Source organism: Poromitra crassiceps (genome assembly GCF_964638095.1).
Source record: "Poromitra crassiceps genome assembly, chromosome: 4".
NCBI classification, from domain to species: Eukaryota; Metazoa; Chordata; class Actinopteri; order Beryciformes; family Melamphaidae; genus Poromitra; species Poromitra crassiceps.
This window is the reverse complement of record NC_139626.1, coordinates 64,344,784-64,363,658: the sequence shown is the minus strand read 5'-3', so window position 1 is coordinate 64,363,658 and position 18,875 is coordinate 64,344,784. Positions and strand designations below refer to the sequence as shown.

Genomic DNA, 18,875 nt, shown 5'->3' with positions numbered 1-18,875 from the left:
ACTGACTACAGGTCCATTCTTGTGTGTATGAAGAGTTCACTAAGGTATCTTCTCTGGAGTGGGGGCATCTCACGTATCGCTGTAGAGTCGCATGGGAGGGAGGTGTATGAGGGAGGTCACACCACCTAATTGACACACACACACACACACACACACACACACACACACACACACACACACACCCCTAGGTTGTCGCCGTGATTCATGTAAACTCCTGGGGACCAACTCATGTTACTCCGAAGACGTACACGATATTTAAGAGGTGAATTGAGTCGGGGGCAAGGGCTAGGACCCTTTTGTATTCTCGGCCGTCCAGAGTAAAGATAAGTACGCACCCCCACTACACGGGCGAGTCCCGCCCGTTCCACTATGTTCCACATAGTGTTAATATAGGGCTTATTGGGCTTATTGGGCTGTTGACCGCCATTAAAAGCAGAATATAAACTAATCACAAGATTAGATGCCGTTTTGGACCCAGGACCGTCTGTCCCTCCATGCCCTGGCAAACTCAAACCACTATTTTACAACAGCTAGAAAGAATGGCTGACAGGGGTGGGGCTAGTTGTAACACTGTTGAAAAAAAGTGTTACTATGACTCATTTATTAAACAGTTATGATGTGTGGAAGAGGATAATGTGTGTGTGTGTGTGTGTGTGTGTGTGTGTGTGTGTGTGTGTGTGTGTGTGTGTGTGTGTGTGTGTGTGTGTGTGTGTGTGTGTGTGTGTGTGTGTTTAAGGTGAAACATGAACAAGGGTGCATTGCCAGTTTGCAACACAATGCCACAGTATGAGAAATATTCTTTGTCATTCCTCTCTGCTATACTGTCATGGCTGTATTTTGCTAATATTGTGTTTAAAAAAATCATACATGACAGCAGGTGAATGTTGATTAAAAGATAAACTCAGAGTCATCTCTGACTGTCTATTACAGTCTACCCACTTCTCCACGGACCACTACAGCACTGGAGGCAGAGAGTCAATGTGTGTTGTGCTATTTGGAGAGTGTGTGGTTTGACCAGTCTGTCTCTCACATTTTGGTTGCATGTGAAGGCATTCCTGGGGGGTTCAGTGATGTACTTGTAGCACTCTCCAGTGTTTAAGCAGGCATCTTTTGATTTTAGTGGCCATGGGAGAGTACTGCAGTGTGGCAGTGATCCTGTTGACCAGGGGAGAGTACTGCAGTGTGGCAGTGACCCTGTTGGCCAGAGTGGAGTACTGCAGTGTGGCAGTGACCCTGTTGGCCAGGGGAGAGTACTGCAGTGTGGCAGTGATCCTGTTGGCCAGGGGGGAGTACTGCAGTGTGGCAGTGACCCTGTTGGCCAGGGGGGAGTACTGCAGTGTGGCAGAGATCCTGGGTGCGGAGATGAGTCTGGTGTTTTTGGCTGCAAAAGAATGTCCCTGTGTGAGTGGAGCACATGTTTATAGGCATAAGAGATAGGTCGACCTCTAGCTCCTCTCCAGAAACCTCGTGTTCTCGTGCCACTTTTTATTTTTTCCTAACCTGTCAGTTACTGTATAATTAACTGCTATAATATTCCTATAATCATTCAGTCAGTTACTATAGGGAATTAACTGATATAATATTCCTATAACCATTCAGTCAGTTACTATAGGAAAATAACTGCTATAATATTCATATAATCATTCAGTCAGTTACTATAGGACAGGGGTGCCCACACTTTTTCAGCTTGGGAGCTACTTTTAAAATGACCAAGTCAAAGTGATCTACCAAACATATTTATTTATATATATATACACTGAGTATACAGTGGAAAACAGTGGAACAGTGGAAAAACAGTGGAAAAACAGTGGAAACAGTGGAAAAACAGTGGAAAAACAGTAAAAAAAAAACAAACAAAAAAAAAAAAAACTCAATGCCATGCGATCTACCACACTACCTTCGCGATCGACCGGTCGATCACGATCGACGTATTGGGCACCCCTGCTATAGGACAATAACTGCTATAATATTCATATAATCATTCAGTCAGTTACTATAGGACATTAACTGCTATAACATTCCTATAATCATTCAGTCAGTTACTATAGGGAATTAACTGATATAATATTCCTATAATCATTCAGTCAGTTACTATAGGAACTGCTATACTATTCCTATAATCATTCAGTCAGTTTCTATAGGAAATTAACTGATATAATATTCCTATAATCATTGAGTCAGTTACTATAGGAAATTAACTGATATAATATTCCTATAATCGTTGAGTCAGTTACAGAAAATAACTGCTGTTGGAGATCATACAGCAGCTAAACAGATAATGGGGATGTCATTCACATTAACTGCAACAATGTGACAGTTTTGATTGATTGATTTTATTAATGTGTCACATATTCATTCAACGGTACCCAACCCTCATGGGTTTCCAAGACACACACAAAAATACAACTGGGCCTCACTGTCTGAACTATGACACTACAGATTAACGTTACAATTTATGAACAAAGACAAGGAAAACAGCACATGTGAGTTTCTCTGAAGATCATTCATTTATCAATAACTGATCAATAATCATCAATAACTGACCAATAATCATCAATAACTGCTCAATAATCAATAAATGACTCTCACATGAAAAACAATAGTTCAGTTAGTTCAGTTACTGTATGTTTATAGCCACTTATCACAATGTCTCAAAAGGCTTTAGAATCAGAATCAGAATTATTTTACTCACCAAGGTTTTCACATACTAGGAAATTGTCTTGGTGCGATGCTGCTCAACTAACAGATATTTACAGGAAAGATATAAGCAGTATAGACAGTTTTATCAAAAATATGGACATGATAAGGTGTAGATATACAGTAGATATAAGCAGTATAGGTGACGGTAGCATAGCATCCTCACAGTATATTATACACAGAACATAGGTTACATACATCATATACATCAGGGCTTAAAATTCACTTTGCAAATGGGGGGGGGGGGGGTTTCCCCCCTTATGTTCTTCAGACTTTATAGATTTTGGGGCGGATTTTTTCAGCCAATACTTCTATAACCGACAAATATCTGCTTCTCCTGTCGGATAAGCGATAATAATTTCACATTTTTGTATTTAAAAAAGGAAGTTCTTACCCTGTAGTTTATGCACACCTGAGTCTAAATTACTATGGCTTTTGTCATTGTGTTTCATCTGCAGACTAAAACACTCATATCAGAAGTGTTCTTTGTTTTGTGTTCACAATAGTAATGTCAGTTAGATTTGGTTACATCTGCCTTTCTTACTGTCATGTTACTGGCAAAGCCGTTTGAATTTTGCATTGGGGAGAGTTCAATGGGGAGAGTAATTTATAATGCGGGACTTCTCCCGCATTATAAATTACATATATGCGGGAATTGACAAAAATATGCGTGATTCTCTCAATCCCGTGCTGAATTTGAACTCCTGTACATAATTTAGTTGATATACATACAGCAATGTGATTCTGTCAGATCTGATTCATACAGCAATGTGATTCTGTCAGATCTGATTCATACAGCAATGTGATTCTGTCAGATCTGATTCATTTCATCTGCTAAGTCAAATGTCTGTTAGCAGGATGGAGCCCAATCCAAATCCATTATGAGAAGCACAGATCATGTGATGCAAACACATATTTACCAAGTTGCTCATTAGTATTCACATAAAAGACATGATTGACAGCACAGCGAGAGAGAGAGAGAGAGAGAGGAACAGTGATGGAGAGAGAGAAAGATGTGATGGAGAGAAAAAGCGATGGAGAGAGAGAAAGAGCAATGGAGAGAGAGAGAGAAAGAGCGATTGAGAGAGAAAGAGCGATGGAGAGAGAGAGAAAGAGCGATGGAGAGAGAGAGAAGGAGCGATGGAGAGAGAGAGAAAGAGCGATTGAGAGAGAAAGAGCGATGGAGAGAGAGAGAAAGAGCGATGGAGAGAGAGAAGGAGCGATGGAGAGAGAGAGAAAGAGTGATGGAGAGAAAGAGCGATGGAGAGAGAGAGAAGGAGCGATGGAGAGAGAGAGAAAGAGTGATGGAGAGAGAAAGAGCGATGGAGAGAGAGAGAAAGAGCGATGGAGAGAGAGAAAGAGCGATGGAGAGAGAGAAAAAGAGCGATGGAGAGAGAAAGAGCGACTGAGAGAGAGAAAGAGCGATGGAGAAAGAGAGAGAAAGAGCGATGGAGAGAGAGAGTGATGGAGAGAAAAAGCGATGGAAAAGAGAGAGAAAGAGGGATGGAGAGAGAGAGAAAGAGGGATGGAGAGAGAGTGATGGAGAGAAAGAGCGATGGAGAGAGAGAAAGAGCGATGGAAAAGAGAGAGAAAGAGCGATGGAGAGAGAGAAAGAGTGATGGAGAGAGATGGAGAGATAAGAAAGTATGTAGAGGTTTTGGAAATATATTTCATAATTATATGCCAATAGGCTAGAAAATACATTTGCCCAATTTATGTGACTTCTGGTATAACTCTCTCTCTCTCTCTCTCTCTCTCTCTCTCTCTCTCTCTCTCTCTCTCTCTCTCTCTCTCTCTCTCTCTCTCTCTCTCTCTCTCTCAAGCTCCTATAAACAGGTTAGATGCTATAGGAGGTGAAACTATGTACAAATTGTTGGTGAAGGTTTTAAATAAGAACAAACTAAGTGGTCAGGCTGACACTCATCTTGGGCTTGAAGATAAGGTCAAACCTGTGTGGACGGCACAATATAAACCACCGTTAACCAGAAGGCTTGGAGATTTGCAGTGGAGAATCCTGCATGATATTGTGACTGTCAATGCTTTTGTTTCTGTTATTAACTCAAATGTGAGTGATAACTGTCCTTTCTGCTCACAAAGACAAACAGTTGATCTCTGCTTTTTAGACGGTGGTGACTGTGTGTCCTGTTTGAGCTGTTTGAGCTGTTTGGGGAGAATCTTTCTAAATATATGTTCATCCTAGGATACAGATACAGTCAGGAAAAAAGAGTGACATGTCAGTTGTTTAATTTTGTTTTGGGTCAAACAAAAATGGCAAAAATCTACTTCAGCAGAAGGAATAAAGTAGAAGGCTCTCTCTCTCTCTCCCTCTCTCACGCTCTCGCTCTCTCTCTCTCTCACACACACACACACACACACACACACACACACACACACACACACACAGAACCTGAAAATGTTGTATTTGTAATTCAAAAGAGGAAAGAAGAGGAGAAACCATCACTCCTCTACAGTCAGCCATGACCTGAGCAATAAGCGTGTGTGTGTGTGTGTGTGTGTGTGTGTGTGTGTGTGTGTGTGATCCTGTACAGAGTGAAGCATCATCTCAGCAGCTGTGTTTGGTCACAGTGTTTCTCTCTCACTCGTCTATCTGACACAGAGACACTGAGGCATCAGGGTCAAACCCAAACGCAGGGTAAAGTGGTTCAGTGAAGGTGGAGGTGAAGGTGTGGAGGTGCATCAGTGTGTCAGAGGAAACTATGTAGAAGGACAGAGAGCCAGCAGGCCAGTCCAGATACACTGCTACTCTGTTAGAGGGGGAGGGGGAAGATATGACTGTTCCTTTGTTATTGTGCCAGGCAGCGTAACGATCATCAGTGCAGTGCAGACTCCAGGACTTTTCATTATGTCCAATCCAGCAGTCATCACTCTTTCCTCTCCTTCTGATTCCTCTGTAAGTCACTCCTATAGCAACCCCTCCTTTCCTCTCCACCTCCCAGTAACAGCGACCAGTCAGACCATCTCTACACAGCAGATTAGGCAGGCCTTCAAATCTCTCTGGGTGATCAGGATATGACTGCTGCTCTTCCACCCTCCTCATCTTTCTGTTGTCTTCAGACAGGAGGAGGACTCTGTGTGCTGTGTTTGGGTCCAGTGTGAGTTCACAGGCATCTGATGAGACAACAAGACACAGCACAGCAGCAGCTTAGAATAGAATAGAATAGAAATGACTTTATTGTCCAGACATGGACATTCATTGTGTTGGGCTCAGCAGCATCATCACATACATGGAGTTTGATATAAACAGGTTATTGTGTGTGTGTGTGTGTGTGTGTGTGTGTGTGTGTGTGTGTGTGTGTGTGTGTGTGTGTGTGTGTGTGTGCGTGTGTGCGTGTGTGTGTGAGAGACAGACAGACAGACAGACAGACTGTTTTGTGTGTGTGTGTGTATGAGAGAGACTGTGTGTGTGTGTGTGTGTGTGTGAGAGTGAGAGTGAGAAACACTGTGTGTGTGTGAGAGAGAGTGATAGAGAGGCAGACACTGTGTGTGTGTGTGTGTGTGTGTGTGTGTGTGTGTGTGTGTGAGAGAGAGTGATAGAGAGGCAGACACTGTGTGTGTGTGTGTGTGTGTGTGTGTGAGAGACAGACAGACAGACAGACAGACAGACTGTTTTGTGTGTGTGTGTGTATGAGAGAGAGAGACTGTGTGTGTGTGTGTGTGTGTGTGTGTGTGTGAGTGAGAGTGAGAAACACTGTGTGTGTGTGAGAGAGAGTGATAGAGAGGCAGACACTGTGTGTGTGTGTGTGTGAGAGAGAGAGAGTGAGAGGCAGACACTGTGTGTGTGTGTGTGTGTGTGTGTGTGTGTGTGTGTGTGTGTGTGTGTGTGTGTGTGTGTGTGTGTAAATGGTAAAATGGTAAATGGCCTGCCTTTTATATAGTGCTTTTATCCAAAGCGCTTTACAGTCAGTAGGTACATTCACCCATTCATACACCGATGGTGGCAGGTTACCACGCAGGGTGCTGGCACACCATCAGGAGCAATTTTGGGGTTCAGTATCTTGCCCAAGGACACTTCGACATGCAGAGTGGAGGAGGCGGGAATCGAACCACCGACCTCTTTTATCCAAAGCGATTAGTGGACAACCCGCTCTACCTCCTGAGCTACAGCCGCCCTGTGTGTGTGTGTGTGTGTGTGTGTGTGTGTGTGTGTGTGTTGCTCTGTCATAGACATATAGTGTTTGCATGTGTGTGTGTGTGAGAGAGAGAGGGAGAGAGGGGGGGTGTTTTGTGTGTGTGTGTGTGTGTGTGTGTGTGTGTGTGTGTGTGAGAGAGAGAAAAGGAGAGTGAGAGAGACAGACTGTGTGTGTGAGAGAGAGGGAGAGTGAGAGAGAGGCAGACAGACTGTAGCCGTTTTCACACACAGATCGCTCAAAATTGCAGTTCAAAAGGTCCGCAAAACCGGCAGCCTCGCCACAGAAATTGCTTTCACACAGAGCCAAGTAGCACCGCCACATTCCCGTCCTGGGGTGTGCTTTCAGGTGACAGCCACCGCTCCCGGATTGAAAGGCGAGTGGAGGTATTTCCACCCAGCTCCTCCTAGCCCAAATTAATATTTTCATAGGTTAGTGTAACCTAGGCTACTGTATGATGAACGAATTCATTCAACAACCAATCATCGCCGATGTACGCCCAGCCAACGACATGCAGCTGCGATCGTTAAGGATCAAAATGATAAAACACAAAAGTGTTGTCCACATGCAGCATGGTAATTTCAATATTCATCTGATCGACTTTATGGATCACAGATGCACCATCATGTAGCCTATTAGGTACAAGGCTAATTCTTATCTTTTGGTTCCAGTTTTGTCTAAAGCAAATTATTCCCATGAAGTAGCCTAATTAGCGTCCGTACTCCGTTCTGAAAGACGACGCCCACATATCAAACAGCTGCAGTCTGCCTAACGTTCGTCGGGGGAATAGTATAGGCTATAAATGCGCATGACTACTATAACGTTAGTAGTTTTTGTAAGGGAATGCACAAGTGGCTAGCTAGACAGATTGCAGTTCTGGAGCTGGTTTCCAGAGGGAATATCCTCAGACCAACTCGCCAGAGACAGCTATAGTCCTCTGAAGCTTATTATTATATCCGTTCATTTTACCTACTAATGTCAACATCGTTTGAGCATAAAGCCTAATACTTACAGGCACAGAGCATTCCTCCTGGCGCCCCTGCAGTCATGATTGTATAGACGGTTTTAACTTGACAACAAAAACATTCTAAATTGAACCCCCACTCACTTCCTGTTGCAGTATTTGCTATGGACATAAAAGAAAAAAAAACATTCAAGTGCAGGACTGACCATTCCGTGAAAACCGTCTATACAGCTGAGCGGCGAAAACAAAAGTAACGATGTCGAGTGAATATTTCTGCAGTTTGCCGAATGCTGAGAAAAAGGAAGTGCCGTGGGGTTGCGCTCTCGTGAAAACCGTCTATAGGCTACTTTTTTTACTTTCACTGTCTTTCTTGCTGCATGAGGTGATTTCCCCTGTAATTTATTTTATGAATGAGCTGAGCATTCGCACTGTTCCGGGTTGCTGCTCCGACGCTTTCAAGTGGAGGCGGGTTGCCAGGTAACCCGGCACTGTGACTAGGTCGGCTGGTGGAACGAAAGGCGTACAACAATTATCCACCAAACCGCGTTCACAACTTTCACATCGGAGGCGCGGATCCTATTTTCCGTGCATTTTGCGGCTTTCAAGGCCGGTGTCAAAAGCGGCTTGTGTGTGTGTGTGAGTGACAGTGAGAGAGAGAGATAGAGAGGGGGTGTTGTGTGTGAGAAGCAGACATACTGTGTGTGTGTGTGTGTGTGTGTGTGTGTGTGTGTGTGTGTGTGTGTGTGTCATAGACATATAGGGCCCTATCTTCGTACGGCCCTATCGTTTGCGCGCCTCTTATTGCTATCTTCCCAGTGTCTTAAGCTATCGTCTGCCTCCACCGTCCAGTTTTGCGCTGGGATCTAAGCGCAGACACAGGTGGAGGCGTGGGCCTCATCTCCCTCCCGCAAGTGTCATTTTGCGCTCTGGCGAAGATACCGTCGATATGTTCAGAGTGTAAACAGAGGTTTGGGCGTTGCCCGTGCCACAATAGGCGTTCCAGCGCAATGTGTTAGAAAAAAAGGCCTTGGGTGCTCTCAATTTTAACGCCACCAAATAGCTGGTCTTAGCGCAAAAAAAACCTTGATTTAAAAATGAGAATTTGTTTGTCACGGTTTTATTAGGCTACATAATTCCTGACCATACATGTCTGTGGTGTGAGGTAACAGTAGATTGCTTATGAGAAAGTTGTGACGGTGTTGTGTCAAAATGTGATTTGCTGCCAGAAACTGATTTCGCTCCGTGGGACCTCTCCTCTCCTCTGCCTCTTCCCACCCTGTGAGTCCCATGGCCGGCCCAAAACACCCAGGGCACCGACCCTCGTTCCCCTAATCCAATTCGAAACGCAAATCACTTTTTGGCACAACACCTGTAGTGTCCGGCCAGTACAGTAACCTCTTTCCCTGCAATTGCACGCATGCAAGACCAACTTCTCCACAGCGCGGATGGCGTGACCGCAATCAATGGCTTAAACAGAGTGGACAATTCTGACATAGGCTATTGCTAGAAGTAAAATCTCACACATTCCTACCCTATTAATGAAACAAATATGTTTAGATGTGTAGGCCTATGTTATAGCCTATATGAACCAAACGTCTAATTACAGTAAGCGCACGCTTTGGGACATCACTGCGTAATTGCGCGGCGGCCCTTTGAGAGAGAGGGAGAGATAATTATCTTCCCCCCCTCTCTCTCTCTCTCTCTCTCTCTCTCTCTCTCTCTCTCTTCTTCTGGCGGTGACGCTGTGGCTTTTAAGGGGAGTGATCTCACCTTGTGAATCCTGTTATGGGTTATGGTTAGGGTTAGATGACGTGAAGCACAGCGGGCCGACACGCCCACAATTAGGGCTTTGCGCTCCGCTAGAGAGCTAGAGAGAGAGAGAGAGAGAGAGAGAGAGAGAGAGAGAGGGAGAGAGAGGCAGGTGTTTTGTGTGTGTGGGTGAGGGAGAGGCAGACATACTGTGTGTGTGTGTGTGTGTGTGTGTGTGTGTGTGTGTGTGTGTGTGTGTGTGTGTGTGTGTGTGTGTGTGTGAGAGAGAGAAGGGGAGGTGTTTTGTGTGTGGGTGAGAGAGAGGCAGGCAGACAGACTGTGTGTGTGTGTGTGTGTGTGTGTGTGTGTGTGTGTGTGTGTGTGTGTGTGAGAGAGAGAGGCAGGCAGACTGTGTGTGTGTGTGTGTGTGTGTGTGTATGTGTGTGTGTGTGTGTGTGTGTGTGTGTGTGTGTGTGTGTGTGTGTGAGAGAGAGAGAGAGAGAGAACAATATTATGTAAATGCTCACTATTTGTACTACCGACATGTCTAAGTGCCTGTTTATTACTGTTTTGTTGTTATTCTGAATAGAGTTTGGTCAACAATAGTCTTCTAGATGATCACTTTCCATTCAAGAACACTCTGGTCATAGATTTATCCATTGATTGCATACCTGGGAACCTGAGTTAAGGCACTTTGTCATCTTATGAAGTGGTTTGCACAGTTCTCTGCTTATAAAACCAATCATGACAAAAGTGCTTTGTTGTTGCTGAATAGAGAGGAGAGAGAACGCTCACCAAGGTTTGCTAGTTTGCTAGCAAAGTTTGCTAGTGCCCCAAAAGGATTTACTTCTCTAGGAATTAAAATAACCCCTGACATTGAACATATTATCAACCAATTATGATCCTTTGGTGAAAGGTGTAGAAGAATCTTTAGAGAGATGGAGCACAATGCCTATTTCTATGATAGGACGCAGTAATATTATTAAGATGTAAATTCTAAAAAGGTTTTTAGATATAGGTTTACTTTTGGTCAAAAGAGTTATTGCCGTAACATGGAAACAGGTTGGTAGGCCGGGTATTGGAAGATGGATTTCTGAATTAACTTATTAACTTATTAACTTGCCCTTAGAAAAAATCACATATGCCATCAGGGGTAAACAGGAATTATTTGACAGCATTTGGGGCCCTTTCATTGGTTATCTAGAGAGGACAGATGTGGCCGACATGATGGAAGCGCCTGGGACTGTTTGAATGATTGACTGTTTTTATTTTCCTCTGCATTTCTTTATACCATATTCTCTCTATATTCCACTCTATATACCTGTACAGGAGTCAAGATGTAACTGAACAAAATTTAAGTTAAATTAGTCCAATCCCCAGTAGAATCATTGTCTGTATGTTGGTGTGTTTTTGTTTTTTGTTTTGTTGGGTTTGATTGTTTGTTTTTGTTTTTCTGTTGTGCTATTGTGGGGAGGGGAGGGAGGTGGGATACTGTATGTATGGGATGTTTGTATTGTAATTTCTATTGATGTTTAAATTTGTTAATTGAAAATAATAAATACAATGTTGAAAAAAAAAAAGATGTAAATTCTACCATTTTTGTATATCTCTTTCAGTCAATTCCACTTCCTCTACCAGCCTCATTTTTCTCTGCACTTGAAAAAAGCTTCACTTGATTTATATGTAACAATAAGCGTGTCTCTCTCCTCTATTTGCCATACAGTATGACCGTGATGGACTTAGGGTGCCTAACATGAAACTGTATTACTGGGCAGCACAACTGTGTGGTGCCATGTATGATGTTCTCACTGCAGAAGTTCCAGCAGAGAGAAAGATGCAGTGGAACTTCCACTCTGCCTAGATCACAAACGAAAATGCTCAGAAAACGTACATAATACGTTCCTCAAAAACACTATGGGAACCTGACATGAGGCTCACGCCTTTTTAGATTAAACAAATACTGTACCTGCTTCACACCTATTTGGATGTTCTTATGTTATGTTATGTTTGGATGATCTAACGGATATGGGATTTAAACATTGGAGGGATAATGGGCTAAGTAAAATAAAAGACTTGTATGATAAAGGTGCTCTGATGTCATTCCAACAATTAGCAGGTAAATACCACCTTCCAGGAAAACACTTTTATAAATACTTACAAATGAGGAGCTTTGTATATTCCCAAATGAAAAGTACTAAGGAACCCTCATTGTCTACATTGGTGGAAAACGCTGGATTCAAGCATCTAATCATTGTGTTGGAGCCACGTTACGAGGTACCATGCAGGTCGACATTGACCCCAAAGGTGTTGCCCCGGTTGTATGAGAGTGTGAAGGTAAAAGTTGTTGACAGCCTGAACAATGCAGAATGAATTGCCTTGACAACAGATGGCTGGAGTTCTAGAGCCACACAGAGCTACATGACGATCACAGCACACTACTGTACATCAATGATGATTGGGAAGTTGAAAATCCAGTCCTTCAAACTCTCCCCATCTATGATGCTCACATAAGCACATTTGGCAGAGGTGCTGAGGGAAGCAGCAGTGGAATGGAAACTGGACAGACACAATGCCACCATCCCTGTGACAACAGATTTCCATCTGGGCCCTTCTTGAACTAACTTATTTCTCTCTCTAAAAAAAAAAAAAAAAAAAAAAAAAACTTAAAGCAGCTACGAGCAACTTTTTCGATTGTTATTAAACAGTATAAATTTAATATCAATGCATCACATCTTACCTCTAATAGTCGACGAGACCAAAGCCGTGTGTATCTGAGGTTGCTCCCTTAGGTGATTATTAAGTCTATAGTCTGTCTAAACTCGCGCCAACAGGGGGCTCTCTAGAGCGACCGGACCGGGTAACCCGGAAGTGAAACGCGGAAGTGAAACGCAGCTGCCTTTTTACGCCGTTTGCGCTGCCTAGCAACATAACATAAACAATGTGAACGCCACGCATACTCGCGGGAACATCTCTCGTTATATTCTAACAGGTTTTTTGGAAGTTATTTTGTGGTTATGGCCGAAGTGGCTGCTGCAAACCGTTTCATTTCAATTCCTGATCTGCCCTGGCTACAGACACACTAACACTGGCTGATTCACTCGGGGTTCAAGCGAGACTACTCTGCGTTGGTATCGTCGACTATTAGAGGTAAGATGTGATGCATTGATATTAAATTTATACTGTTTAATAACAATCGAAAAAGTTGCTCGTAGCTGCTTTAACTTTACCACTATTCCTTCAGATGTTGTAGTTGTCATAGACTGTGTTGCATAGTTGATTGCTCTATTGCTGACAAAAATGTGTTATTGTAAGTCGCTTTGGATAAAAGCGTCTGACAAATGACGTAATGTAAATGCCAAGAACATTGTCATTGACACAAAGGAAGCTGGATTGTATCCACAGATAGGGTGTTTTGCCCACACGGTCAATCTGGTGTCCCAGAAGGGATTGGGAGTGAACCAGGTGTCCCGTCTTTTGGGCAAAGTCAGAAGGGCGGTCACATTTTCCCACCGGAGCGCAACTGCAGCAGCTGTCTTTAAGGCCAAACAAAAACAGCTTCAGCTTCCCAATCACATACTGGTTCAAGATGTCATCACAAGGTGGAAGTCCACCTATGACATGCTTGAGCTACATGGAGCAACAAGCTGCTGTTTCTGCTGATGGAAAGATCAAAAAGAATGCCAAGGATATCATCACTCTCTCTCTGATCAAGATGTGGCTGTTCTGGAAGAGGTGGTTAAGCTACTGAAGCCCATGAAAACAATCACCACTTTACTGAGTTCTGAAACGCAACCAACTGTGTCTATGGTCCTTCCCCTCAAGCACATCATCCTGACATCTATGAAGCACAATGCTACAGATTCACGGATTGTGAAGGATGTTAAATCTGCTATAGCAGAGAACTTTGAGGAGAGGTATTCTGACCCAGGATGTCAGAAGTTCCTGAATGAGAGCACTGCACTAGAGCCCAGGTTCAACTCTCTCCATCACCTGGATGACGTCTTGCGGAGTGAGATCTTCAAAACTCTGAGTGAGAAAATCTTACAATATCTACAGCATCCCACAGATGTATGTGATTAATTAATGTAAATACAATTTCAGAAGTATTAATAATGCAAATTATTGTAAAATCTCACAATTAAAAAGGTAATGTTACTATGAACATAGTTAATATTTTTAATGTAAGACCATTTTATATTTCATGAATAATGATATAGCACACACAATTACAATGATTATCTGTTGTTGATTCTCCTAAATGTCACATGTGTGCACTACATTAAAACAGCTGTTTTGTGTCTTTTTCTGACTCAGGCCTCTGGAGAAGGACCAGCCAGAACCCTGCAGAGGATTCAGAGACTACAACAACCAGTGGAGCCTCCCCACCAAGAAAGAAGACAGCGCTCAACAAACTGTTTGGCGACTTCTTCAGCACAACAAAGGGCGCTCCATCAACACCCAAATCACGGTCTGATGTTGTGGAAGAGGAGATTCGGCTCTACAGGATGGCAAAATTCATCGATCTGGAATCTAATCCACTGGAATGGTGGAAAGAAAATGATCATCTCTACCCACATCTGTCCAAGCTCTCCAAACGTTATCTTGCTGTACAAGCAACGAGTGTGGCAAGTGAGAGTGTTCTCAACACCAGGGAACATTGTGACAGCTCAAAGAGCAGCCCTCACTCCAGACAATGTGAACATGCTCATCTTCTTAAAGAAGAATATGAACATGTAAATGTCTCAATGACCAATGTTTGTTTTGGACTGGTGTTCAACTGTGTTTATCATTCAAAAAGTCACATTATTCTATCAAACTCCATTTGGAAGTTATTTTGATCGTTATGCTTTTGTTAACTATACCAGTCCAGTAGCCTATATGTTTCCCCCCTTTAGCTATAGTTAGCTTGAATGGCACGTGCTGTTTGATGTGAAGAGTGTACACTGCAGTTAACATTTAAAAGAAAAGCCACTAGGTGGCAGGAGAGAGAAGGGGGGATACATCAGTTTTCTCACCTGCAACCACGATTATAATTGTCTCCTTTTGTTTTGGCAGAATCATAATGGCACTTTGATTTATTTGTATACAGTTATTTTATTTTGTAATGTCAGAATAGCACTGAGTTGTTTTTATACAGCTACAGTATTTTATTTTGTAATGTCAGAATAGCACTGAGTTTTATACAGTTATTTCTTTTGGCAGAATGGCACTGTTATTTCTAACTGAATTATTATTATTATTATTATTATTATTATTAATATTATTATTTTTTATTTTTTATTTTTTTTTAGACAGAGTGATTGTTTATTTGCTATTGACAGAATGGCAGTGTTTTCATTCAGAGTTATGGAGATGAAGATGGATGCAGTTATTATTGCACTTTAAAATAAATCATTTAAGTTTGAACATATGGCCTTAATGTGTGGTACATAAAGACATATGGCAGTTAAAGCACAATGGTAAATTACAGTTTAGCAGGGCATGAAACCAAATATATGTTGCTGGAAATCAAGACTTGAGACTAACAAGGGCATAAGCTGTCAGTGCTGGGGGGGGGAATAGAATCAAAAATCGAATCGGGTCGTGACCTTAAAGGGATAGTTCAGTTTGTTTGAAGAGGGGTTGTATGAGGTACTTGTATACAGTCAGTGTTCTACATGCAGTAGAATGCAGCCGGCACGGTCCCAGTTTGGAGAAATGGAGACCAGCCGTGTCACGCAAGTAGAGCTGTCTGCTGAGTGTGAAGTTGACATGAAGATACATAATTTACACCATGTTTTTAGCTGAAAGCTTCAATGTAGCCACATGCCGCACCTGGTTACAGTGAACATTTCAGCTAAAAACAGGATAATTATCTTATAGCCTCTCTGAAAAAAAAATACACTGTTATTACTGTAAAATAAAATCTAGCGATGTGATGCACGGGGAGGCTGTTGCCAAAGAACTTGCATTGCAAAGAACTGACATGCAACAGGTTCAACCCACCCAAACACACAGCTAATCTGCCATTTTGGACAGACTATAGGCGACCTCTGGCTAATGTTTTTCAGGCCAAAATGGCGGCAGCCCTGCTTCCAAAATAGCAGTAATACCCAGAGTGCCTTGCGCCACCAAAGAAAGACGAGCATTCGGGAGTCTGGTGGGGGGAGATGTAATTACAACAATAGAAGTTGAAGAAAAGGCACCGTGAGGCTATAGAGAGCGGTGGGGTCCTTTTACTGTGACAAATACACATCTTTTAGATAATCCACACACGCACACGCACACACCTCACAAAGTTATTGTGTATGAATGAGTATTATAATAACATAGTTTATTAAATTCAAGTACATAATTAAATAATTATTTTCTAGGGCTTTCTTACCATACTGATTTTCCATTATATCCTTCATACTTTTGCCACCGACAGCCCTCCACTTTAACAATGTCAATGTCTGCTACAACCAACAGGCTCGTCAACGCTTTTCCACGCTGGCCATATGCTAGCTTTCAACCGCCTTGTTTATTTTACATCCGCAGCTATTCATAACAATGCCCGTGATTTATTGTAAGTCGACATTATTGTTTGCATCAGAATTGTGACTTTTGCTCTCAGTATCGCTTGAAGGTTATGAGAGAGTGACTTTGTGGAGTTTGTGATGTGTCGTCCTATTCATTACTGCAGTTCACTTAGGACTAAATTGATTCATTACTGCAGTTCACTTAAGACTAAATTGATTCATTACTGCAGCTCAATAATTCACTTAGGACTAAATTGATTCATTACTGCAGGTCAATAATTCACTTAGGACTAAATTGATTCATTATTGCAGGTCAATAATTCACTTAGGACTAAATTGATTCATTACAGCAGCAGCTCAATAATTCACTTAAGACTAAATTGATTCATTACTGCAGGTCAATAATTCACTTTTTGGGCTTAAGGCTCTGTTGCCCTGGTAACAAGTCTGGCTAAATTGTTAACTGGCTTTGTGAAACAGAAAATCCTGGACTTATGCCAAATTGTCAACAAACTTATCTGGTTAACTGAGTTAGCAGGAAAGTGAAACAGGACCATGTGGTTATTTCTTGATTTATTGACAGTCTGATTATTAATTCCTCAGCAGTTTGATGATGTCACATGATGTCATCATCCTGAGTCAGTAGGATGTGAATGAATGACATCACAGACTGTGGTGTAGATGTACTTTCTATCTCAGTAGTTGAATATGTTTCTTTGTTTTCATGAATCAAACTAAATACACACTTACATTTGATCACGCCTGGTTTCAGCCTCTGCTCTCCATCATGATCCACCCTGGAGGAATAAACAAAGTCAGACCAGCAGATTCGCTTTGATGACATTTAATAACCGTCAATATGAAGGATTTCCAGTCATATCCTAACATTATTCCTCATATTCTCAGTGTGACCGAGAAAATGTGTGTGACTCTCAGCCTTCTAGCAGACATTGCCTCAATGTCTCTCCATACCTGAGAGAGTCCAGTTTCCAGTGTGGATCCTCCAGTCCAGCAGTGAGCAGTTCTCCTGAGGCTCCTGGATGATTGTAACTCAGGTCCAGCTCTCTCAGATGGGAGGGGTTGGAGCTCAGAGCTGAGGCCAGAGAAGCACAGCCTTCCTCCGAGAGCATACAGCCTGACAGCCTGCACACGCACACGCGCACACACACACGCGCACACACACACACACATACATACACATACATACACACACACACACACACACACACACACACACACACACACACACACACACACACACACACACACACACACACACAGCAAAGCATTTTCCTCAGTGATTCAGATTTCAAAATAAAAGCAGCTTGATAACTTTCAACAAGTGTCATGGCGATTTGTTCAACATTACTCCTCCACTGTAGAGTTTTACATAGCTTCAGTTAAACAGGAGTGATGTCCCCCCACACACACACCCCGCACCCCAAAAAGTGGTTAAAGCACAGCAAGGCCCAATTCCAACTCCCGCCTTGGCCCTATATTAACCCTTAAACCTCCATTTTGCACGTTCATGTTCGCTGTCCAAAAATACTTTATTTATAAATGTAAAAATAAGAAATGGGATTGGGTCTAACACTCACTGCAGTTAAACAAGCTATAAGCTATAAACCCTGGCAGCACATCAGCCCCACCCTCATCCAGCTCCACTGGCTCCCAGTCAAGTCCCGCATCACCTACAAAATCCTGCTCCTCACCGACAAATCCCTCCATGCACTTGCCCCCCAGTACCTGTCTGACCTCCTTCACCCCTACACCCCATCCTGGAATCTGAGGTCTTCTGACACTGGTCTCCTCTCCATCCCCCACACCCGTCTGTGAACCTTTGGGGACAGAGCCTTCAGTGTGGTGACCCCCACCCTCTGGAACTCTCTCCCGGCAGAGATCCACAACACCCCTTCCCTTGACTCCTTCAAGAAAACCCTCAAAACTCACCTCTTTAACAAAGCCTTTGGCCTCTAGTCTCCTCTGTTCTCTCTGCTCTGTCTATTTGTTTGTCATTATGTGTCATTACTGTAAAGCAGCGATCCCCAAAGTCCGGACTCCGGTCCGCATCCGGACCCAGAGGCCGTCCTATCCGGACCGAGCCCTATAACCTACAAATCATTGAGAATTGTTACATTTCACCGAGCCGGCACATGCTTTTCTACCCTTTACGGTAGGCTACTGGTTTAATCTGCCAGGAAGCTCACAGACCAATGCATGCGCTGTAAATCATCACACGTGATGCTACTGAGCCAATCAAATATCCGATTTGATTCTGCCTGTTCCAGTCGACAGTCGGTTCCAGTGCTGCAGGCGAGAGATTGTCAGACACGGAGATATGCGAGAGTCATTTAACATGGTGTGCTCAAAAGAAACGAGTAGACCGCAAAAACAAAGATTTCGTTTTAATCCGGAGCAGGCAGACTCTTGATGTTCATTCATTGTTCTCACGGGCAGTTCAAAACCAGGCAGTATGTCAGTGCGATGCGATCCTAACCTGTCTGTGAAAGCGCCACAGGAGCAAACACACTCAAATCCAGACTGAGGGCACACTCACACATTCACTGCCCAACGGCATGTGACGTTTGCATTGCGAACGATCGATAGATCAGTTCGGCAACAGGCAGGCAGACAGACAGACAGACAGGCAGGCAGGCAGATAGATAGATAGAGACGCACTGAGACAGATAGATAGATAGATAGATAGATAGATAGAGACAGGCACTGAGACAGATAGATAGATAGATAGGGAGCTCACTTCTCTCAAGAGAAAAGGTGGAGTAAAAGGAAGAAAAGAAGATTTTCTTTCTCAAATTA

General features: G+C 43.0%; 1 protein-coding gene across 2 annotated transcripts in view; it reads right to left on the bottom strand.

The window, feature by feature from the left end:
* Positions 1–4,430: 4,430 nt before the first annotated feature.
* The window catches only part of LOC310775421 (NLR family CARD domain-containing protein 3-like), a 65,645-nt gene continuing 51,200 nt past the window's right edge, over positions 4,431–18,875 (bottom strand). For both annotated transcript variants that reach the window (XM_083635568.1, XM_083635569.1), the window contains 3 exons: positions 17,031–17,201; positions 16,809–16,855; positions 4,431–5,826 (listed from right to left, as the gene is read on the bottom strand). In XM_083635568.1, coding sequence (XP_083491694.1) covers positions 5,294–5,826; positions 16,809–16,855; positions 17,031–17,201 — 751 coding nt within the window. In that variant the 3' untranslated portion in view covers positions 4,431–5,293. The remainder of the gene's footprint in view (positions 5,827–16,808; positions 16,856–17,030; positions 17,202–18,875) is intronic.